Consider the following 25,491-nt stretch of genomic DNA (forward strand, 5'->3'; position numbering starts at 1 on the left):
TTATAAGAAAGAGATGGAAAAGTAGCTTCCACATTCGTTAGCATAAGCGAATTTGTTGGTAGCTTTGTTTTTATCTTAGATATTGAGACAGTATTTGTTGGTAGCAAAAGAAAATTTTACCTAAAACTTTACAGGTTTCAGCGGAGATTTTATTTTCTAAAGGCTATACTTTGGGGCAAAGTGGGACAGCTGTATTAGGGGCAAGGTGGGACAGTGCATTAAGGCAACATGAGACTCTAGAAGTCTATAGATTGTATCTGTGGTTTTTTTGTTGATTGAATTTTTGTTTATGACTTTTTTAGCCTTCAAGATTGTAAAATTGATTGATTGGCTTATTTTGTTGTGCAATATTATAACAGCAAAATCATTAAATGATGCAGCACGCTTAACGAACACAATTGAAACAAAGAAAAATAACAAATGTACACTGCATCTTTGAATATCTACATGGTGAAGTAAGAAACGATCATGCTGCTAAAAGCGAAACTCAATCTATTGCTTTGTCAAAGACGTAGCCGTACGAGACCAAACCATTTTGGGGGGGCAGAACGTAAATTTGCCCAAATCTGCACGCTTTTATAGAAATTGCCCAAATATAATGTATGCGGTGCACAGTGTTGTACGCGTCAATAAAATAAATTGACATCGTCAGCGTCAGCGCAAATTGCCTAAAAACTTTACTGCGTAAAGTACTGCGTAAGCTCGTAAAGAAATTGACGGCGTCAGCGTCAGCGCTAATTTCTAGCGCTATTTTAGCTAGTGTCTCACAAAACGGAAGTATTTCAACCAAGTTTAGGCTAACAATAGCTATAAATAAAGAGCAGGTTTTATGTTTTGAGACTGTATTGTAACTAACTGCTTTAGCTTATTAGATATTCCCTTGTAGAAACACAAGCATTTCAAAACGTTTGTCTGACAATCTGCTGCGTTTGAGACGCATAATGTCATTTCCAAGTGAAAACATGCGTTCCACAGCAGCGCTGAATGTGGTATTGGTGTGTTGTATTTCAAAAACAAGTCTTGAAAACGTTTACTTAAAAAGGTATCACTGTTCCAAGCGTGCTGTGATGGCTTAGCATATACTCGTATATATCTTCGAGGTCCACTGCACCAACATCGCTCTTTTCAATGGCAAAGAGCTCTTGAAATAAAGTACCTTCAACCACCACGATGACATTCATTGATTTTTCGCTTTCTCTCTCTGATCCCTCGTTCTCGATACTGATCATACACGATATGAGTGATCACCATTTGGCAAACTTCTTCCGCTTCTATTCCAGGTAGCTATTCCAACCAACGCGAAATCGGGTAATTCGGATGAGTCACGCTGGCCAGAATAGGCTACATTGTGAAACTCTTATTGTGAAACGAGATTTTTCATGAAAATAAAAAATGACGCATAGCGCTTGACGCTTAAAATCTGCAAAATAATTGACGGCGCTATCACTTCCGTCAACTAAAAAATAAACTGACGGCGCTAGCCTCAGCGTCAACAAAAAGTTGACGCCGTCAAATGACGCCGTCAAAATGACGGCATCAACGTACAACACTGGCGGTGCATGATAACAGTGAAAAACTAACATAACAAGATCACTAGCTAGCTAGAATTTCTTACCCAAGTAATGGTTGAAAAAGTACTGTAATCTCTCCACCCGAATTGTTTTATAAAAGTTTTCACCAGATTTATATAAATTCATATTTTGTACGGTAGTTGCTCAAATCAAGATGGTGCATTTATGGATATAATGAAGAAAATTAAAGACTTTGTAAATTTTGATGCCGAGGCAACTGCCTCACGCTAATTTGGGCAGTTGCATAAACAAACTAATCAGTTTTATCAGATAATGTCATGTTTTCAGCTGCCCAAATCAACACGATGCATTTGTGAAAATTAATAAAATTAGCTATATAGCAAATTTTGTGTTTTGATTTGAGCAGTTTCACAAAGTATTAGAGACATATTTTGGTGGCTGCCCAAATTGGCATGATGCAGTTGGTTAAATGCATTTCGTACTACAGTTTGATCACCATACAATACATCAATACGGGTGTGCCAAATGAAAATTTTGCGACACATTTCTTGTTCAAATAAGAGGTTGTACCGTACTTAGTTTGATAGGTAAAAGATATTAATTTGTAGTTTTTCTTAATTCATGCAATTTTGAAGCTTTTCACATAGCAATTTTTGCCCTAATAATTGCAAGATTTTGCCCGAATTTGCGACGTTTTGAAACAACAGGGGGGCAGCTGCCCCCCTGGCTCGTACGGCTATGGTCAAAGAAATTGACTTTTAAGTTTTAACAGGCGTAAATAGTTTTGAGCTATCTTGTGCAATGCATTTCACTACTTTAGGTAAGTAGCAATTGTGTTTTTAAATGTTTTTAAGTGTGTCCCGCTTTGCCCCACAGCTGGGGCAAAGCGGGACATTTAAAAAAAAATTCTTTTTTCATTTGTACTATAACAGTAGAAAGGTTCCGCTTGATCTTCGAACCAAATATGCTGACCAATTAAGGCTTTCGATTAAAAAAGAAATTAACTCAATCCAACCATTACTGTTGCTGAAATTACGTTTTTACGAAAAGTGTCCCGCTTTGCCCCGTCTTCCCCTAGTTAAAACAACTTGGGCCTACTGAAAAATTAGTAAATTACGGGTCAGAACAGGAATGTAATGTAAGCAAGCAAGTAGGTAGGTTGGTAATGTCGCTCCATGTAAAATGTAAACAATGACTTGGCTTCGTAGTGTGAAGTATTTTTAGTCAAGCAGTGTTGAAGGCGTTTGTAAGCAATTGTGAGCACCTTAATTTATATTAGTTAAGTCTTGCATTTTGGGGCAAATCAGAAACTTCTCAGGCAATGAGCAGTGCAGCCTATGTATCTAAACAAACTCAAATATTTGGTCTCCGACCGTGATTGCTTGCATGATGTTGTACTCTGTATGTTATATGTAGTACATTACTTTGCCTTTGCCGGTTATTCTTGTTGTAGGCTATGTAGCGTAGTAATGTGTAGGCCTACATACAGTAGGCTATCAAGCTAAGGTAATTTTTACTTGACAATTTATACATTCTGTTGCGTAAGTATGTAATTATATATGTTTTGTAACTTGATGAGCAGTTTAGCAAAACATGCATCCAGGGGCCAATTGTGAGAGGCTTTTGAATAGCCTACTGCTAATAACACTAGTAGGCTAATGCTAACTATCCCTGAATGCTAATAACAAAGAGTTGTGCAGTTCAGAATCTAAACTTGCTTGTGTCTGGCAGTTTTGTCTTCCATTAACCCACTTTTTAAAAATCTTATCAGAAAAAGCATAGAGCTTACTGAGAGAATTATGGCATTAAAAGCAACATCAGTCTTATTCAAACGGAATCATTTTAAAAATAGTGTTTTTTATAATGGATTTTTAGGGAGCGACAGTTAGTATATTACTAGGAGCGACAGTTCGTATAATACTAGAATTTTCTTGATAGGCACTGGCCACATATCAAAGTTGTTAAAAAACTCTGAGGCTGAGAGCCACTGCAACCAGACGAAGGAAGCCAGCGACAACGAACCCCGTGGGCTACTCCATGCTCTTTATGAGGACACTGGCGAAGACAGCATAGACGAGGTTGTAAAAGCGTACTTGGAAGAGAGGCCACACAAAGGACCATTAACCGTGGGCGCTTTTCCAACGAAAGATTTTCAAAATACCTTTTTTCGCTACAACACGCCAATGCCTTCCAGTGCTGCGGTTGAAAGAATGTTTTCAATGGCAAAGACATATTGAAACCAAAACGCAGCAAAACGTCAGATGAACACTTTCAGATGCTTGTGTTTCTTCGTGGAAATTCAAAATAAAACTTGTTTGTTTCGAGTGGTTTATACCGTGTGAATGTTTGGCACCTAGCTAACAAAATGAGGTTGCGCTAGTGTATGCGCTGACGCTGACGCCGCCAACTTTTTTTACAAGTTGCGTTGACGCATGCGGCGCATAGTTTTTCAAACGTTTGCGTTTGCGCTGACGGCGTCAATATTTTTTGTATGCGCGTACATCACTGGATGCTACTATCAACTAAACAAGTTATCAAGCATTTACAAGCAATTTGGTGCTTGCTAATGGAGATGTCAGCGTGATTGTTTTTACGTCACGTTTCATTGCGCACAGCTGTCAAAAAGGTGTTTTGGTCAATAATCTTTTCATTCTTTTGTGTGAGACAAAATTGTTCAGGTTTCAGGACAGGTGATGGAGAGCCAGGTGAGTGCAGCTTCGTCCAGTTCTGCTATGCCATGCATTCCGTTTGGCGCCTTGTAAATGTAGCATTCAAGAACACCATGGTCAGCAGTTTTTTTTTCTGCCCCTTACTAGCAGACCGACTATCAAATCACGAATATTTGTGTTCGTACGAATAGCATAATAATGATAATAGTACATGACCCTTAAGGCCTTAACATCAATTTGCCTATAATGTTCATTGTTCACTGCTTTAACCTTTTAAATCTTAGCTTTCACTTCAGCGGCACCTAAAGGATGGAATAATTCCAGGCAACAAGACGACTTCAACAATCGGAAACTTCACTCTGTCAATCTCGGTGACCGGGCCTGCGTCAGTGATTCAAAGCCTCTACAAGTATGCAAAACTGCCAGGATTAAGCTCTCAAAGAAGCTTTCCCAGTCCGAGGATAAAGATTCAATCAATCAATCATAATCCTTGGCCGTCGCATAGCAACTAGCTTGATTTGGTTATTTCAAGTAAGCACACCTCACGCATCCCTTGCACGAAGCGCAACAGAATAAGCTTTTGCAGTTAGTAGAATTGAGGCAATGAGCAAGATGTACTTTTGTTATGTATAAAACGAGCTTCTGTTAACTTACGAATTCTTTATTACCTTCTGCCTTACCTTTATCAAGTTGTAACAAAATGAATTTAAAAATTGAAAGAAATTCTTTTCTTGAATGAATACGAGCCGAGCTTCCCAACAAAATATCAAAAACCTTTACGATTAAAAAACTGTAGAACACGTTTAAAGAAGTGCATTTAAGCTATCATGTCGTATCGTTGATAGCAGAATTATAGGCTGCGATGAGCAAAAACTTGGTCAAATTTATCTTGGCTAAAAACTTTCTTGCAGTTTTATAATAGGCCTAGCCCTAGACCAGGGGTGTGCAACATGCGGCCCGCGGGCCAAATGCGGCCCGCGAAGAAAAATTGTGAGGCCCGCGAAGATGTGCCAATTTTGAATTGTGTGCGGCCCGCGAAACGTGTTTACGATTTAGTTTAGTCTGGTACGTGTGAACAATTCATTGTGGAGTGGATTATTGTAGATTTCGCGCCTTCTGTTAACCATTTTAAAATTCTCCCACCAGCCACTGACAATCCATTGCATTTAATTATTTGGAACGTAAAATGTATGGTCACATAAAATGCATTATGAACAAATTACGACTTTCTTTAGAAAGCTCACGTACAGACAGGAAATCTTTTCCACTTTCCAACTTTGAGAGACTATGGAATGCATCCTGAGAAGAAAACTGAATTTGCAGAGCAATTTGAAAAATTGTTGTATGAATTTTTGGCTCGTTTCAAGGACTTCAATGACTTAAATCTCATGAACATTTGTTTGGTATATTCGCTTCGCCATTCAACACAGACATTAACAAAGCCCCAGCAGATGTAACTTGAACTGATTGATTTTCAAGAGAAAACGGATTTGAAGCAAAGTATTTAGACATGAATGTTGGCGATTTTTACCGAAAACATCTCAACTAAGAGGACTTTCCACGTTTGAAAAAATCCATGGCTTCAAAAATGACTCTTTTTGGCTCAACGTATTTGTGCGAACAATTCTTTTTCTAAAATGGGCGTCATGAAATCCCCCTATCGATCGGTTCTGACAAACGAACACTTGGAAAACGGACTTCGAATTGCGAGCACTTCCATTAAAGTAAATTTAGAAAAATTTGTCGGGAAAAGAAACCAGCTGCAAATTTCTCACTGAACTCGTTTAAAGTCGGTGTGACAATAAATTTGAGTAGCAGTGAAATTTATGTGGCTTAACTTATTATTTTTGCAAGGAGATATAACCCCTAATAATGCCATAAGAATAACATGAATAACAAAAAAATACTTTTTTGTGCCTGCTACTCATCAGCATCATTTTGTTCCTTCCTCGTATTGAGGGTTGGATACAATGCGCCATTGTTCTCGACCATGAGCTGTTCGTACTGCACTTTCATAACTTAATTTTGTCCATTTAGTGATGTTTCATGTCCAAATCATTCTTGGTCTACCTTTATTTCCTTTAACGTTTATCTTCCCTTCTATTAATGATCTTTGTAACGAGTTTTGCCTTATTGTGTGTCCGAAATACTTCAATTTTCTTCTTTTGACTATTTGTCAATAGTTTTTGCCTGCTCTAGCTTTTTGCTAAAGTATTTGCCTGCAACTACTAGAAATCATATGTTAAATAAACATGCGGCCCACGGTTTCACCCAGTTATTAATATCTGGCCCTCCTGTAATAAAGGTGGCACACCCCTGCCCTAGACGACTAGCTAGACTAGACGTTCAAAAATTTTCTCATTATTATACTTGCTCAATTATTGCTTCGAAACAACAATGTTATGATCGATATAATAATACTATGCAACACTGCTTTTTGAGCATTAAGTTTAAGTTGTCCACTGTCCAGGCTATTACCATGATCTGTAAAATAGAAACTGAATGCGCACTTTACTGCTTCGTTTGTTTCGCAGCATTGGTGACATACGATGATCACCTAAAATAGGTAATAATTATAAACTTTTAAGATCTCTGGGATAAATAATACGTCTGTTCATTTTGCTATCGGTGTTTCGGTGTAAGGTTGTGGAGAAAACAACCAAAACAACTATTACACATTAAAAAAACAAATTGGATATTAAAGTTGATTTTGTCAACTCCTTCTGAAAAGATGAGTAAAACAAAAACATGTTTGAAAGAAGACGTTAAACAAGAACGAATTTCTGAGGTAAATTTCGAAAGTAAAGTTTTAAAATTAACTTTTATAAAATTGATTTCATAGATGTTACGTTCTGATATGAAGAGTGTAGTTTTAAAAGTGCCTTAGCAACAATTTGGTAAATTGGAGTTAGCTTTGGAAATGTGCTTTTGGTCACCTATAAATATTGTTGCAAAATTTCAGCAAGAAAAAAGTGTCGAAGTCCACTTTGAAATGTCACAGATTTGACGACACGCAAAATTTTTGTTTTAAAAGTAACTAAATCCTGTTTCAAACTTGGGAAATTATTTTGTAGTTTTGGACTTAGGTACTTTTAAAATTACACTCTTTATACGCATTTTGTTACAGGAACCCACTCCTGGATGTTACGTGAAAGCAAGATACGTTCTGGCGATGATGGGATTTTTTGCTATGTTTAACTTGTATTCTCTTCGCACTAACTTAAGTGTTGCAATAGTGGCCATGGTTAATTCGACAAACGATGTAGAAAACAGTTCAAATACATGTTCAAACCAGGGAGAAGGAACGACTTCTCAAACAAACAAGGTGAGATTGTAATCAGGCAGCTACTGTAAGCCAGTTGCTTCGTTGTCTTTAATATTTAGGATCAAGCACTGCTGAGTTATGTCACGTAAAACTGTTTTTCAATTGTTTTTAGTTTAAACATACTTGGTGGCACCCTTGTGCAGCAGCGGACGCAAGATTTTCTAGAGTGAAAGTGGTATTCACTGTATATGCAAAGCTTGAGTAAAGTTTAATAAAAAGATATATATACTTTATCCTTTTCCATTAAATATTACAACCACAATTACCCTTGCCAAATAGTAGAAATAACATTAACTAAATGAGCATTTCATACGATCAAGAAAAGGGAAGAAATTTCTTTAAAAAAAATAAAAAACGCTGAAAAAAAATGTTTTCATCTGTTCAAACTATAGAAGCAAACAAACTACACAAAAAAGCTCAAGACTGTGTCTCAGATGCAGTGTTTTTTACAAAGATTTTGACTTATTAGGCTACTTATGCAACAATGTAAAATTTTGAACAAACAACTCACGGTACTTGAAGTCAATCAAAACTACTTCAGTCGACTTGAGAAATGGAAGCCGTTCCAGTGCTTCGCAACCTTTTTGATGCCATTGAAGCGGTCGCAAACCCTTTAAAAATTTATCTGAAATTTTAGTATATCTTGTCTCCTAACGGAAATAAATGTTTCATAAGTTTCGAGTCAGCTGAACTCGCAATGCACTTGTGACGATTGACGACATTGGCAAAGTTAAGAGCTAGGCCTATATCAACGTGGTCTAAACTCTCGCATGCAACCCGCAATAGATGCCAAATTTTCCAGTAAAAAATCCACAAGCGTTAAAATACACCTACGTTTTTCATAAAATAGGGCTACCATGATATGTCCTCTTTTTGAAGGATTTGTCTTTTGTTCTCATAAAAAATGAACTGTCCTCCGAGAACACTGAACAATGCTGAAATGTCCTCGTTTTTGCATTTTAAGTTTCTTATATTTTGAACAGGATTTTACTTTTATGTGACTTTTTGGCAAAAGCTAAATAAGGCTAAGCTATACCTAATTGGAAAAGTTTGTTTTCTGTGGACTGTGACAGAAGTAGGGTCAGACAAGGCTGTGTGATGTCACCAGATCTATTTAACTTGTATAGTGAAATGATTTTCAGAGAAATAGAAGGCATTGAGAAGGGAGTTTTAGTGAACGGTATCTCATAGAACAATATGCGCTATGCTGATGAGTGATGACATTGTGCTCATAGCGACATCCCGGACGGTCTACAAACACTAATTAACAAAACTTCAGACATCAGCGCAAAATATGGAGTCCAAATTAATGACAAAAAAGCAAAATCCATGTCTATCTCTAAACAAATTCCTGAACCCCACTTTGCACTTCACCAGAGAGGCAGCACAATTGAACAAGTGTCTTCTTTTAACTATTTTAGTTCTCTCCTAACAGCGGACGCACGATGTAAGAAAGAGATACGAAGAATAATGGGCTAAAGACGCTTTTAATAGACTACGGCCTTTTCTATTGGATTGCAAGCTTTTTATTCCTGAAGGTGCGACTCCTCAAAGTGTTGGTGTGATCTGTTATTCAGTATGGTTGTGAAACATTGACCTTCAACACAGAAACTAGGCGTAACATTGAAGCAGCTGAAATGTGGTTTTACAGAAGGATGCTTCGGATTTCATATAGCCTACTGATCACGTCTCAAATGCAGAAGATTTAAACCAGGTACATCAAGATAAGCAACTATTGAGCAACATAACTCAAAGGCAACTCGGATTTCTTGGTCACATCATCATAAAAGAAGAATTCGAAAATCTCTGTCTGAGCGGTCGCCTTCTCGGGAGACGTGCTCGTGGCAGACAACGAATAACATTTGTATCTAATTTTCAACGAAATACATCAATCAGCCAACCAAGAACACTTTGGGACACTGCACGACAAGGGGAACATTGAAAAAAATTACGAACTGAGCATTAGTTTTAAATTATAAATTAAGACAGCTTTAAGATTACATTGGCAGTAAACATTCAAGTGGCCCTCGCAATCATTCGTAAACCGCATGTGGCCCTTAGTCAAAAGATTGGACACCTCTGTGGTAGAAATATCAAAATAATGTTATTTGGCAACATTGCATGCAGAATTCGATCTGCATGTCCTGTTGCCTGTTTCTAACACGTTTCAATCACAATTTTTTGATGTTTTTGTAACAGTAGCATTGAAGTCCGTTTTGGGCTTTTCGACGAGTAAAATTGCATGCAGTTACACAAAAAATATGTCACCCTCAAAATATTACCACATTTGCCCAAATTAGAAAGATTCATATGGTTAAATCATCGGAAAGTGAGACAACAACGTAATAAACTAGCCCTGCTTAATATCGATAAATTGCTGGAGAATACACAGTATGCTATGCATGAAGGAGTTATAAGTTTTCAACTGCGGCTATTCAAATACAAATAAATTTTTCGGTGCAAAATTGAAACACTTGTGAATTTTTTTTAATTGGTGGGGTGAAGGCTTCTTGCGTTGACTTTAAGTAAGCTCAATATTTGTGTTTTAAACCATGTGATATTTAACTTCATGTATTGTTACGACAGAATGGAGTTTTCAACTGGAATTCGGCTGAGCAAGGTCTTGCGTTGGGTTGTTACTTTTACGGTTATATTTTGAGCTGCATACCTGGTGCTTGGCTAGCAACAAGAATTGGAATTAGACCCGTACTTGGCTTTACCATGACCATGTCTGGAATTTTGACTTTGTGTGCCCCTGTTGCTGCTTATACCAATTTTAAGCTGTTTGTAGCTTTGAGAATATTGGTTGGTTTTTTTCAGGTAATTTGAAAAAAATTTGTGAGATATGATTTAAAAAATAAAAACATTAAACATTATAAAAAAAGTAATGAAATGAATCTCACCTGGATTGTCCTTTCTTCCACAATATACTAATGCAACTTTTTGAACGCAAATTGAAGCATAGTAATCAAATAAGATATATTTATATCAAAACAAAAGTAGAATTTTATACTATAGGCCAAATTTATGAGATAAAATATCTTTGGGGTGAGCAACGTTTTGTTTTTGATGTTTTCTTCCAACATATGATTTTTAGGGGACAACTTCCGCAACAATGCAAGGAGCCTGGGCAAAATGGGCTCCACCACTTGAGCGGAGTGTGCTGATATCTGCTCACATTTCTGGATCGAGTTTTGGAACGTTTGTCACACTCCCGCTTGCTGGATTGATTGCAGATACAATTGGCTGGGAAGCTGTATTTTACTTCACTGGTATTTACATAGCTTGCATATATTTGTCAGAAAAAATAATGCGGATTTGTTGGTAAAAACAGCAAATATGTGTTCACTTACTTCAATAAAGCTTTGGTAGAGAGTTTGCTTTGTTGAACCATAGAGAAAACCATTTTATGTATTGCAGATTTAATTCCTGATGAGGACACACGTACGTGTCGAAAACGTTTGAGTTTATTTTATTTAATTATGTTATATTTTGTGTGAAATAAAGTATGCTAAACCCGCTAAAGTTACTATGTTTTATTACTTCAATAAGTAGGCCTATAGATCTTGTTTTCAGACACGAATAATACAATTTACAATATTTGATTGGTCAGCAATTATTTGCACATTATTATTATTATTTAGTGCATCAGACCGATAAGTTCATACTGTATTTACAACCGTGACGCGACAATTTATCGAAAGACAATTTATCGAACGACAGTTAATCGAACGACAGTTTATCGAAAGACAGTTTATCTAACGACAGTTCATTGAACCGACTGTTTATCGAAACGACAGTTCATCGACCGACTGTTTATCGAAACGACAGTTTATCGAACGACGAATGTCCCGAAACAAATTTTATCTAAAATTTTAATGCACATATGCAATGGAATACTCAAGGGTTAGGGATAGGGTTAGGTTTTAAGTTAGGGTTAGGTTTTCGATTAACTGTCGTTCGATTAATTGTCGTTCGGTGAACAGTCGTTTCGATAAACAGTCGTTTCGATTAACTGTCGTTCGATCAATAGTCGTTCGATAAACTGTCGTAGTACCATTCACAACAAAACATGCAAAACAAAAACAATACATTTAAAAATATAATAATCACAATCACGCAGTTCATAGACAATGCTGTTGTGGAGAAATGTCAATGAGTAAACTTCGAAAGGCACCATTGAAATACGACGATTTAACAAGAGCGTCAGAATTGCAGAGAGCATTCATGTAACAAATTTTTGAAGATTGAAATCTACAATAGCACAATAGATTCTGTTACGTCAAACACATTTGTTCACTCATCAAAAAACTAGCAATCGATGTATCAGCAAATACATTTTTTTAGGTGGTTTTGCTTTATTGTGGTCAGTTGTATGGGTTGCCATAATTCATAATTCTCCGGAAGAACATCCTAGAATATCTATCCAAGAAAAAACCTTTATCGTCGGAAGTATCGGAACAATCAAACGTGAAGACAAAGTAAGTTAATAAAAACGAAACAAAACCATCCATTTAATTTAGCACAAAACCAGTTTAAAAATTTATTGATCCATTACAATTTTACTTTTTCATCAACGTAACGTTTATTTTGCTCAAAAATATTAAACGATAAAACTTGAAGAATGGTAAAAAACAGATCCACAATAAGAACCGCAGCTTTTTCATTGTTTCTGCTGGTCTTATTGTGGACAGAGTAAATGATATCTTCAATGTTTATCTAAGTTATTACCGATTTAATATTTTGTAAGTTTTGCAAAACCTTCTGATGATCCTAATAAGGTTGAAACCGCCAAGGTTTTTAAACAATTAGATTAAAATTAAAATATCTGATTTATCAAAAGTAACCAACATGCTGTTAACACTTTTGACTTATAAATCAGTAACTTACTGGTCAAATAAAACAAGGGTCTTTAACTATCACTTATTATAAAAAATAAAAACTTTACTACCGGTATCCTCCTATTTTTTTACTTTTGGTTTATAGTCAGAGATCTTTCCAAGGATCCCCTTATACTGTCTAATGTACTTATTATCACGAATTAGTCAGAAAAAATTAAGTGATAAAAACAATGCTGCAATGAGGATGATGGTGTAAAAGAATGTCCACAATATAAAAAAAAATCTTGAGCACGAATTCTCAAACAGATGAGTTAGTGAGCCACTGAAGTCAGATAATCAAACGAAAAAGTATTTTAATCTAGAGGAAGAAAAAGGCTTGATAAAGTCAAAAAGATGACACAGGACTGCAGCTAGATTCATCCAAAGCCAACTCACTGAGTTGCAATCTTACCAAAGAAGCAAACATATCTGGCAAGACAAAACCATGGACCAAATTTTACAGCTCAAGACGACCTAGAAAAGGAAACAACATTCTCCAGACCTGTCAGTATGCTTACTGCAAGCTTGCAGAATTACCAAAACCGAGTGGAAGAGTAACAACAATATTGAAAAAAAAGAGTTGTCCTAAAAGACTCTTGTTTTTTGTGTCATTCACAAGTTTTCATCGTTATAAGCTTTAGTAGATGAAGTTCTACACTTGCACCACCACATAAGAGGCAACTGGAAAGCAACCAAACTGAGGTCTCGTCATCGAAAACCTGCAAACTTTTTGCTCAATTGAATGAACAAAAGATGGTATAATCGTTGGTGGTACAGGTTTGGGTCTGGTCCTCAGTTGCATGATGATACCACTCCCATACAAGTAAATGCAAAAACCTCATTGCATGGGAAGGTTTTTGACACACACCTAGACTTGTCGTGCCAGTAAGGGTCTTCTAATGGGGTGACCGTCACCGTCTAGTATGAATCAATAAAGCCTGATTGTATTTTGTCTTTGCAACAGCGTACCTTGAAAATGATGAAACCATTGTTGTGTGGAAACATTCCTTATCTATAATGTGCCACATCTCCCCTTGTGGCCAAGAATCGATTAGGAAAATGTGTCTGGTTGGTGACATTTCTTCAAATTGTAATTTTTAGTGCTACTTATAGCACAATAGCACATGCCATCTAGTATCTTCACATAGAAATGCAATAGTCATTTTCAAATGTTTACACACTTTCGTGATACAAACAAAAAAGTTGGTGTAAATAAGCCATACCTGCTGAAAGTTTACGAGGATAACAAATGGAGCGGAATTGTTGGATTATCTACTCAGTTTCTAAATGTGAACACGTTGCAAAGTGGGCAGATGTACAAGAAGACAAAGACTATCATGTATATTATAGAAAAATCAACTTCTTTTTCTTTTCCAGTTATGTGTCAAAATGAAGATTACGCCCTATGCCTAAAACATAACTTTTTACGAGCATCAGTCCATGTACTTTCGACAAAGAAATGTACGTAAATCATAAATGTACGATCGTCAAAACGGACACAAATAGAATTGCTAAGATTGTCACAAACTCCACCTCCTAAAGATGCCGTTCGTGTGGCGTTAGACTTTTATATCTTTGTTTCGAAGTACTGCCGTACACTCTTTATGAATACTCTGTTGAAGACTTCGCCAATGTCCGGTCAATAACATCGCATCACAACTTGTTAAAAACGAGGTCAATATAACAAGCGACCGCAAGTTCTCCAAACTTGTAAAGGGGAAACGTTGGATCTCTGGAAAGTTCCAACACCAGAAGAGGAAAGCATCTCCGGTAAATTCACACCGGATGAGCTCACTGCTGCTCTCCACTCAATTGATACGTGAGGCTCCTGGCCCTGACAACATCTGCCCCGAACTTGTACTCCATACTCGAAAAGTAGTCACGATTTGAAGCCTCACAAACCAAGAGGATCCGAAGAGCTATCAACCTATATCCCTTCTCTGCATCACTTTTAAAATCTTTAAGCGTCTCATCTACACTCTAGTCGAATCAATTGTAGATACAGTCTTGCCTCGGGAGCAAGCCGGTTTTCAACGTGGCAGATCTACTGCAGACCAAGTCACTCTTATAACTCAAGATATCAAAGACTGCTTTGAGGCAAAAAAGAAGGCCGGCGTTGTGTTTCTTGACCTAACAGCCGCCTCCGACACCGTATGGCACCAAGGCCTCATCTAAAAACTGCTCTATCTGCTCCCGGACAGGCACATGGTCCGCATGATCATGGAGCTCCTTTACAACAAAAGTTTTACCTTCACTACCGCAAGTGGTAAATCAAGCAGGTTACCACATCGAGACACATATTTGTACAGACCGCACAAATCTTGATGAAAACTGCTGAAGAGCAATCCATCAGTGCGGCCACTTGAGCAGACCACCAATGGAGCTTGGAGTGAAAAAAACTCCTCAAGACTCCAAAATATCATATCCGTCACTGCCCCCCACCCAACCGGAATGTTTTTACCAAGGAATGCGGAATGTTTTTACGGCCTTGATGCGGCTCAGCCGCTTGCGCACTGGCGGACTATTCTCCTCCAACATGCACAAATGAGGGATGGCTCCATCCTCGATCTATGAGTGTGGCAAGGAAGAACAAATTGCAGACCACACCATCCGCAACTGCGTCATTTACCATGCGCCAAATGGTGTGTGTCGTCTGCATGACGAATCTGGATGACGAATCTATTCAGTGGCTGCTTGACAACTGCCTCAACGTCTAGACCGAGTGGCCACCACTGCTTTAGGGTGGTGACTGGTGAAAGGTAGAGCCTCTCGACCCTGAGATTGGCGAAAGTTCAAACAAAGAAGAAAAATGAAGACTGCTTTAAAATCTACCTTGACTGCTTAAAAATCTAGTTGCAACAAAGGTTTTTAAATATTCTTTTTTTTGTTTATCGTTGTTGATGTGTTTCTCGATACAAATAATGAAAATAAGCAATTTTTTAATTAAAGGATATTTTTCTTGCTTTTCAGTCATGTGTTAATTCTTTACATCTTTCGCTTCTAAAAAGGCAGTTTGTTTTAAATTTTTGAAATGAACATCAGCTTGCGTAGTCACGACTCATGAGTGCTCAAACGTCCCTACATGGACGTACCATTTGGTCAAGATATCACAGAAATGTTTTTTGAACATGCATATTCAACCCACCGAACCTAATATAACATAATTTGTAAAAGTATCTCAATTAGATCAATGACCGAGCACTAATGGATTAGTTCTCGGAAATTACATGGCAGGTGATCAAATGTTGCCTTTTCTAATCACACTTGGGTTCGTCGGTCAGAATAGATTAATTCAATTTAGTTGAGCAAATATTACAGTTTTAAGATCCAGCTTGCAAATCAGTCTTTTGTTGCATTGAGTCAACGTCTCCAGACTCCCGAGAAGGGGAAAGTAAGGAAATAAAATAAAGAAAAAACTTGTGATGAACGATTATTGGAAAGGATAAATGTATTTTTCCTTACTGATTGGGGTCAGATGATAAATTGCTTTCTAGGATCCACTACTGAATTGACTACTTTTGACCACTCCCATTTAAAACCCTTTTTTGAGACGATTGCTTCGCGCATGATGACGTGACTATTTTTTGTCTGGGCAGGATTCAAAAGTTCGAACTCCATGGAAGTCCATGTTTACTTCGTTGCCTTTGCTCAGTATCATTGCCGGTCACTTTGCAAACAACTGGGGAAACTACACTTTACTTACGATGCTACCAACGTATTTATCAACCATACTAAACTTTAATATAAAGACAGTAAGTTCAAGAAAGGAATCAAGTGACTTTTCTTTTATGTAATGAGATAAATATTTTTTTTTGTAATTTGTTGAAATTATTTTTTAACAAAATTTATTATGACACTTTTGTTTGTTTTCAAACAATTTTCGTTGAACTTTAACAAATCAATAACAATTTATAAACACTACAATGATTAGACAAATGCATAAAAAATTTTAATAGTCTATTTCAAAGTAAAATCATAAGCCAATTAAAAACTTCACTTTTCAGTTGTAGCTTGTTCATTGAGAAAGGTTGTGAAATATGTTTGTTTTGTATGTTCAGAGTGGTTTCATTTCTTCTTTGCCGTACATTTTGCAATGGTTCGTTGTTCTATCTGGAGGATTTGTCACTGATTTTGTTCGATCTCGTGAAATCACTTCCACAACCGTCATACGAAAAATCAACACAACATTGGGATTAGTAATTCCAGCTGTATTTATAGTGCTAGCTGGCTATGTAGGTTGCAATTCAACGGCAGCTATAGCATTTTTTTCTTTATCCGTCGGATTAACTGCTCTGACAGGTGAGTTCTAAAAAATAATTGATAAATAACAAGTAGGCTACTGAAGCAGGATTTCATAAAATTACGGGATAGCCAACTCGGCTGCGATATCCAAAAAGTGAAGTTAAAAGTGCTGCCAGATAGTTTTAATAAATTTGGAAAAAAGAGATTTTGCCTTATTTAAAGTAGTGGTCCCCCAAAGCTTGTCCGTTTAAAACTAATCTGAAATTTAAATTGGCACAAGATTGAATTAAAGCAATATTGTAGTTGTGTTACTTTGCAATAAGAATATAAATTTATGTGGACTTAAAAAATTTAAATTTGAATAAAACTTACCGGTTTAAAAATATATATTACTAAGCATTTAAGAATAAGAAAAACTTGAGAAACTTAAAATACACCTCAGGAATATAAAGCTTTATGTTTAACTGTGGAAGTCGGTAATTAATTTAGAGTATTATGGTATTATGTTTTATTCGTAGGAAAGGTTAAATTTGCAAAATTATGATAGTTTGATAAGTAAACATTAAAATTGATTTAAAATATTTGTTTACGGGCAAGTTTTGAACTACCAATTATGTCAAATAGATAGTTTTTCTAAAAAAATTAAAAATATCTAGCAACACTTTTACTTTCACTTGTTGGGTATTGCAGTCGAGTTGGCGATTGTCTACTTTTTTGTACCCCTGCACTGGAGAGCTATAAGACATGTTTTTAAGACAGGTGGATCATTGTGTTAGTAAAAATATTTTGTTTCTTCAATTACAATGGTGTGAAAGGTTGGCCATAAAGTCGGTAAATGTTGAGTTGGCGCAATAAGGTCTATGGAGATGCACGGAAGTACTGCAATCATTGTAAACTTAGTTAGTGGGGTGCAAAATAAGCAAATATACTAAGCACGTAAACAATCACATTCACAAAGCACACATCAACATTGTACTGTACTGGCATTGCTGATGTTCATTAAGTGGTATATGCTATCTAATTTCAAGGACCGTTGGATAGACGAAATAACTGTTGAGAATGATGGCTGGCCAAGGACGAAGCCAGGAAAGAAGGTGACGGAAATTAAGTTGCATGTGGAAAAACAATGCTGAATGATCGATTGCCTACAATGCTTGAGAAGCTTAGAAATAAGGAGAGGTGCAATTTGGATACTTCTCATTCTTATGGCAAGGCTGGTCCCTTTGCTCGAAGTTGTTTTAAAAGAGATTATTTGCATCAGTGTCGACTTTTTGGAAGCGGATTCTACTGACTTTCAGGAGGCAAGGAATTGTAGGTTGGAAGAGGATACGGGAAAATATCATCTGATGATTGCAGTTGCTGCATGATCTTTTTGTCAGAGAATATGAAGGCAAATCTTCTGAAGGAAAGCAGTATCCTAAAAACTACTAACGATATCAGGAGATTTGGCATATAGTAAGAGCTAGTCGTTCATTGAGTATGCTTGCTGCAACTTCCCCAGGGAAAGCTACCTTGCCATAACCTTCCCGTAGGAAGATTAACGGAAACCTGCTCATCTACCACTCTACTGAAGATGCTGAAAACAGCGTGGAATATCGCTACCAACGTCAGGGTAGCCTACTAGTTGCAAATATTGCTTGTATTGGCATAGAATAGACCGCAGCAACGTAATTTAAATCAAGCTCGTTAGTTCAGTTTGTTTATTTCTGACTACCACAACGAAAAATTGACGGCTATAAAAAAATATACGTCACCTAATCTTTTGATCAATTGATTTGACAAATTTTACAGCAATAAGGCTAGATAACGCATTAACTCAACAGACAGCATTCGAGACAGCAGCCTCAAACTAAACAAAAGAACCGCGTAAAACAAGACACACTGACCTCAACACCATTCGTCATAGCACATGATCAGGGAACTGTGTTCCGAAAGCTGGTGCATATCGCTTTTACCACAGCGAACTCGCAGCATCAGGCTAAAACAGATCATTAATATCTACATATTTATGATTGAACTGACTCGTGTGAAAATAAATTCCTTTGTATTAATATCTACATTGTGAAGTATAAAAAACATACATAGTCCTCATATGGAGTAACGTTATCTACAGTACATTACCATTGTATGCACTGTATTTTTACCATTCTTTTTTCCACATAAAAGTTTTAATTTTACTCTATAATTAATTCAAAACTAAAAGTAGAGTTAAGTTCACAAGCAGGACGAGCACGATAAGATATTTAAATAGGTTTTTCTAAAAGCAAATATTTCAGAAGTATTTTGAAATATAGACATATTTTGTTTCGTTTTGAACCAAATTTTTTTGTCTTTGTTTAGCTTCGAAATATATCAATTTGTGATGAATTTCAAATGAACATTTAATGAGCTTCGTTTCGGTCAGATATCCCTGGTTTCGTTACATGCCCACGAAACTAAATGTTAAAGACTCTCAGAATGCACATCAACAGTACATACTTACAAGCGATCCTCTGCCATGCTTTTAAAAGATTTTATAATCATTAAACGATGAAAGGATATTCGATTACTCCAGTGGTTTTGGACCTTTTTTCCTTGTTGCTTCCACTTTGAAATCACTAGCCATTTGTTGCACTCCCAACAAGAATGATAGAAAAGTGATTGAACATTGAACAACAATTAAAAATATGATGAAACCCGGTATACAAGTCGCAGCTTCTGAAGTCATATTACAACTAACCCTATAATGATTTAGCACCATCTAAGAACAGGTCGAGTACCCCTGGTGAAAAATCTCTGACTTGCCTGGTGCTCGCTTTTTTGATTTGGCCAATAATAAATAATTCTCTCCAGATTTTTATATTTCACCACAAAAATAACAAATAGGTACACGCGCAGAGACGTCCAACTAGCCTATGGTACCTGGGATGTGATAGAAAAACATGATGCCAAGGCAGCATAAAAAATGTCGTCCCTTACTTAAAGAATCGTAGGCTTAATGCATTTCTGTTTACCATCTTTAATCAAGATCATCCGCACACCGTTTCCATGAAGTACGCCTACGCAGATGTATTCACAAGATCTTCTTACATTAGTCGAAACCTGTTAGAAAACCATAGGAAGAGTTTTTTCATGTAACATCGTAATTTGAGATATTCCATAAAAGATAATGATCTCCCACAATAACGGATCTGTGGGAGGCACTTGGTCACGTGCCTCCCTCCTCCTCTAAAGCCGAAAAAAACATGCAAATTTTCTCAGATTTCTCAAAATTTTCTTGCTCGCTTCGGTTGCTCAAGCATACTTTGTTGACCTATCCACTACATTTAAATTGCACTGCACTCGTGTTTCAATTTAGCAAAAGATAGAATAGAAATTTGGACCGAAAAAATGCAGTGTTTCAAAGTTAAAACATTGCTCATTGAAGCTACATTCAACAATTAAATGGTTCTATTTCAGTGGTAATATAGATGTAAGGTAATCTAAGCTTTCTATGTTAAAGCAGTGGTTCTCAAACGAAGGAATTATAGGAGAATGAGAGTAAGGCTAAATTACAAGTGGGCAGCCAAAAATCATTTCAATAAACAAATAAACAATTTAGAACAGTATGAAAATGGGATTAACCCTTTGAGGACCATAAATTTTTGAGACATGTTTTATTTAAATATTGATGATTTTTACTACAAGTGTATCACTTTAAAGAGGTATTTGAAAAAAAATTAGTTTTTATTTTTATTTCAAATAGAAGTTACGCTGTGGTACATATGTGTACCATTGGTCCAAGGGTAATGTGTTTAGTATCATTGCTGGTATGGTTTTACACAGTGGCGGCTGGTGGTGGAAGCTCGCCGCTGAGTTCGCCGAAGGCGAACGACTTCGCGGGGGGTCTGGGGTCTCCTCTCAGAAAAATTTGAAAAATCGCTATAAATTTGGTGCGTTCTGAGCATGTTTTTACCCCAAATTTTGAAAAAATGCATTCAAACTTTGTTGAAAAGTTGATATTCCTAAGCTGTATTTAAAAAAAACCTAATAGTATTGCTTTGGAGAGAGACTTTACTAGTATTGAGCTTAGTCTTGACTAGCCCAGCCGTTGCATACAAGGTTCAAGTGATTTTGAGATGCCCTAGGCTGGACTAGCACTTTCTATAACCTGTTGAATACCCTAACTCTACAGCTAACACTTGTACATTCATGGCTCATCGCTACTCTGCGAAATAAAAACTAGCTTCAAAAAATCTGTAAAGTTATTCGGTTAGGAGGAGCTGTTTTCAGAGGCTCACACGGCGACGACGACGAAAATCATAATTGCTTGTACAGTATTGACATAATTCGCGCCAAATTATAGAAAATTTTTCAACCGGAAGTAATGCTATCAGTTAAATTTACCTGTGCACGTAGATCTAAAATACATTCCTAAAATATTACGTGTTATTTCTATTAAAATTTCACAACAACAGTCTTAATTTTTAAGTTTTCCCCACATCACTATATCCCTCCATTAGACTACTAGAATTTACGCTTTAGGACCTTTGGTACATATGTGTACCACAAAAGTTTAGCATTGTCTAGCAACATGTTTTTTAATTTTTTTTATGGTTTTATTGATGGAATAAGTCAGATTAATCACTAAACATTGATGTAGAATAAAAATTATATTTATTTTTTATTTTTTATTTGTCTTGTTGATCTTTCAAAGTTTACCGCTTCAAACCCTGACTAATTCACCAAACAAAACCAGTTGAAGCAAAGCTAAAACAAAATACAATTTCCAATTTTTTTTTTTTTTTATAAATAGATTATCTATTTAAGAAACGTTTAGAGACAAATGCTTTTTGATAACTACAAGAAAATGATTAGACATCGTGGAAAAAGTTCATGGTACACATATGTACCAACGGTCCTCAAAGGGAAACACAATCATAGACAGTGATGTACGCGCATACAAAAAATATTGACGCCGTCAGCGTAAACGCAAACGTTTGAAAAACCATACACCATTTGCGTCAACGTAACTTGTAAAAAAAGTTAGCGGCGTCAGCGTCAGCGCATACACTAGCGTAAACTCATTTTGTTTGCTAGGTGCCAAACATTCACAAGGTATAAACCACTCGAAACAAACAAGTTTTATTTTGAATTTCCATGAAGAAACAGATGAAAGTGTTCATCTGACATTTTGCTGCGTTTTGGTTTCAATATGTCTTTGCCCATTGAAAACATTCTTTCAACTTCAGCGCTGGAAGGTATTGGCGTGTTGTAGCGAAAAAAAAACATTAAAAAGTATGCGTTGACGCTATGCGCTAAAAAACCGCGAAAACTTTACGGCGTAGCCTCAAGCGACAAATATCAAAAAAATGTAGCCGTAAGCGTTAGCGTAAACAAAAAGTCTACGCCGCAAGTCTACGGCGTAGAATTTGCGGCGTATACGTACATCTTTGATCATAGACATCCAGCGGATCTTTGTTACGGAACCAGTCTTGCCACGACTACCCTGTGCTGGTTTAGATAGGCTACCTTGTAGCCTACAATGTGAGTTGCTGCAATCTCGCTGGTTTACTTTGCCACAAAATAATGATCTGCGGTTGTATAGAGGCGCAATATTTCCTGTCACTAAATTGATGGTGCCACAGAAACGATTTATGAACTTAAAGTTTTTTAATACTCAAATTTTTTAAAAAAGTTTTCAAGATTAAGAGATATTATCAATACGGTAGCTTAATATTTTGACAACTTTTATATTGATAAGACCGACCATTATTGCACTATCTAGAGTAGACTAAACTTTTTAAGAATAGTTTCATTTCTGTAGTATCTGGATGTAAAGCTAATACATTGGACATTGCACCGAAGTACGGAGGGATAAGTTACGGAATATCAAACACTATCGCCAACTTTTCGGGGTTCCTGGCGCCACAAGTGGTTGGCTTGCTCTTACTGGATGGGGTAAGTTCAAAAAACAGGGCAGTTTTGAGGTTTCAAAAGATATTAGCTTGCGGGGATGGAATTTTCAGATTGAATTGGAAATAAAGTGGAATGGATTGAGTTTCGTTTTTAGCAGCATGATCGTTGCTTGGACGTTTTTTTTGTTGATAATGCAAAAGTAAACGAAAAATAAAAGCAAACAGAATGGCAACGTTCAAAACATACAATAATTCCACTTTAAGTCAAAGCGTGATCTCAGTTGAGTGTGATCTTGCAGATTCGATCAATTTTGATTTGGTAATTGACGACTTTGCACAGCGCAAGAGCAGAAAAATTGACTTTTGAAGTGACTCATGCACAATCTCACTTATGTTTCAGAAACTGCTTTAAAATGTAAAACAATTACAGTTGCAACATACTATTTGACTCTTTAAATAAGCTACTCCACAGTAATAACTATTAACCAACGTTTGCGTTTACAAAATATTTTACCAGAAACATTGACCAAGGATGTAGAATGAATTAATTTTGATATGAGAAAATAAATAAGGCGGCCGTGCATTTTCGTTACAGCTATAGAGGGAAAACACTTGCAACAAAATATTAGAGCCGAAGGGATATGTAGCTGTTGTTGAATGAATAAGTGAATGAAGCTTACTGTAATCGCACATTATGTTTAGAAAGTTGTTCATTGGTAATTGATAATGGAATGTTGCCAACAATTTAGGTGAAATCGATTTACTCTAGTAATTTAATAAAATATAAAGCTGATTTTGATTATAATCTTGATGTTGCCATTATTTGGGTATCACTAATATTAGCTGATAATATTTCTTGAGTTTAAGTGAAATAGGGAGTTAGGCTACCTTGTTTTTACTCATCGTTGCTGAATACTGATTAACCATAGTAATCTACTGCTGCTGCACTATACAGTACAAACATTTCAGTAAATAATTTTACCGTATAACGCTATAAGGCAGTGTCTATGGAGTCTACAGACGCTTCATGTTTGAAATCGATTTCACACGATCCACGCTTAACCTCCCACAAAAACAAGTCAGAAAATCTTAGAATTCTACTTACACGAAACTATAATCCTATCGCTGTGTAAGTTAGACTGGTTTTGCAGAGCTCCCCAGTGCATTTTTAGATTTTTTATTAATTGCTGTAACAACCTACTGTACTATTGTTGCTGATGCCATGCCGCACTGGATTTCACTTTTGGCCACATAAACCGGCCTCCGGGCCTTGTATCTTGAATTATATATTTTAAATACAGGGAGAGGGGGAGCACAACACTATGTTTATTAACTGTTGTAATAAATAACTTTGCTACCGTCACTAGAATGTGGCTGTTAGATTGCGAAAAGTGAAAACATTGCGCAATAGCATGGCCAAAGTCTACTTAAAGATGATTTTGCTGCATTTGCAACCTTGTAATTTGTGCGCTTGCTCATTTTGTATTCGTTTTACAGTTGATAGGAATAAGCTTCTTTATGATTTTATCCATATTTAATTTTAAAGTATTGTAAGTATATAAAGATTAATGAAAAAATGATAAAAATTACGTTGCGAATAAGTAAAGAAACTTCAATGAGCAAAAGAAGAAAACGTCTATATCATTACATTGCTAAACAACTATTCATATTACACTATATTACACAGTCTAGTGGAAATAAATTAAATGAATTTTTCCTGCCGTTATGTTTTTAATACGTTACAAAATTCCTATTAGCCTTTGTTAAGCAGAGGCGGAAACATGCTCTTCAAATTTGGGTAGCCTTGTAAAAGGTTACAAATTGATTATTTTAATTCTGCAGCAGTTTTTGTGCTTTTGCATTTAATATAATTCTAATTTATAATGGTACGATCGTCTGACTTTACACCGCAAATTGAAAAAAGCATGCTGCGTATTGCAGTGCTGATAAAAAAACGCATTTAATTTTCACATGCTTTTTCTTCAAGAGGCAGCAAAATCTGAATCCGCCCCGGGCGGCACATTCCCTAGCTACGCCACTGAGCTTACAACTTTATCAATCCTGTGATTAGCATTAAATAAGTATATACTTAAACACAATCATTAACTTGACCAACAAAATAGCATAGCAAAACGTGTGCTAAATGCAAGGGTGTGGGTTTGAGTAGCTAATGTACATGTTCTAGGCCGGTGTTACTCATACTTTTTAATAGGCTGCAGTGTACTTGTAATCTGTAGGTCGCTGCAGCAGATGGGGTGGTTTGATCGGTAGACACTTTAACATAGGACATTTTTTCCTATGAACCAACTGATGGTTTTGGCACTCAACGAGAGAGTTGATTCTTGCTTTGAACTTTGGTAATTACAGAAGAAAAAAGAGCAATGGCAGAGGTGGGATGGATTTCACAAAAGTGTGTTATTTCCCAGCTTTTGCAATCCTTAGCGCTACTTTATAGAAAGTACGTAAAGTTTATATATGAGAGCGTCTATATTGCAGCGTTTAATAATTATGTTTTTACGCAGCGTTTTTGCACAGCGTTTTTACGCAGCTTTGAATATATTGCGCTTTCTTTTAAAATTTATTTAGTTTAGTTTTAAATTTTTGATATTTTTAATATAGCCTACCGTACTATAAGTGTTGATGTTGTTTGATACTAAAGATGATGATGCAGTGAGGTCCCGATCGAACGAAAATGGAGGATGCCATACTTGAGTTTTACCCTTCTTTGAAGTCATCAGTTTTACAGATCCATGTGTCATGCTTCATTGTCTTAAGACGTGGACGAGTGGTTAAGTACGACATACTGGACAGCGTAATAGGTACTCCTGGTACTGTACAATCTCGACGGAGGTACCACTCAAGTCGGAGACCTCAACAATTTCCATTTAAGTTGGAAGTTTGATTCCCGCTCAAGACACATGGATATGCAACACTTATGATTCCAAACAGGGTGAAATTCGAGTATGG

General features: G+C 36.4%; 1 protein-coding gene across 1 annotated transcript in view; it reads left to right on the forward strand.

Moving 5' to 3' along the window:
• The first annotated feature begins 6,745 nt into the window (after positions 1–6,745).
• Positions 6,746–25,491, forward strand: part of LOC145770461 (sialin-like) — a 38,665-nt gene continuing 19,919 nt past the window's right edge. The window contains exons 1-8 of the mRNA XM_082582121.1: positions 6,746–6,989; positions 7,329–7,526; positions 10,113–10,346; positions 10,624–10,798; positions 11,874–12,007; positions 16,003–16,158; positions 16,465–16,705; positions 22,434–22,567. Of these exons, the coding sequence (XP_082438247.1) occupies positions 6,933–6,989; positions 7,329–7,526; positions 10,113–10,346; positions 10,624–10,798; positions 11,874–12,007; positions 16,003–16,158; positions 16,465–16,705; positions 22,434–22,567 (1,329 nt within the window). The 5' untranslated portion in view covers positions 6,746–6,932. The remainder of the gene's footprint in view (positions 6,990–7,328; positions 7,527–10,112; positions 10,347–10,623; positions 10,799–11,873; positions 12,008–16,002; positions 16,159–16,464; positions 16,706–22,433; positions 22,568–25,491) is intronic.

This window comes from Aplidium turbinatum, chromosome 1 (genome assembly GCF_918807975.1).
Source record: "Aplidium turbinatum chromosome 1, kaAplTurb1.1, whole genome shotgun sequence".
Taxonomy (NCBI): domain Eukaryota; kingdom Metazoa; phylum Chordata; class Ascidiacea; order Aplousobranchia; family Polyclinidae; genus Aplidium; species Aplidium turbinatum.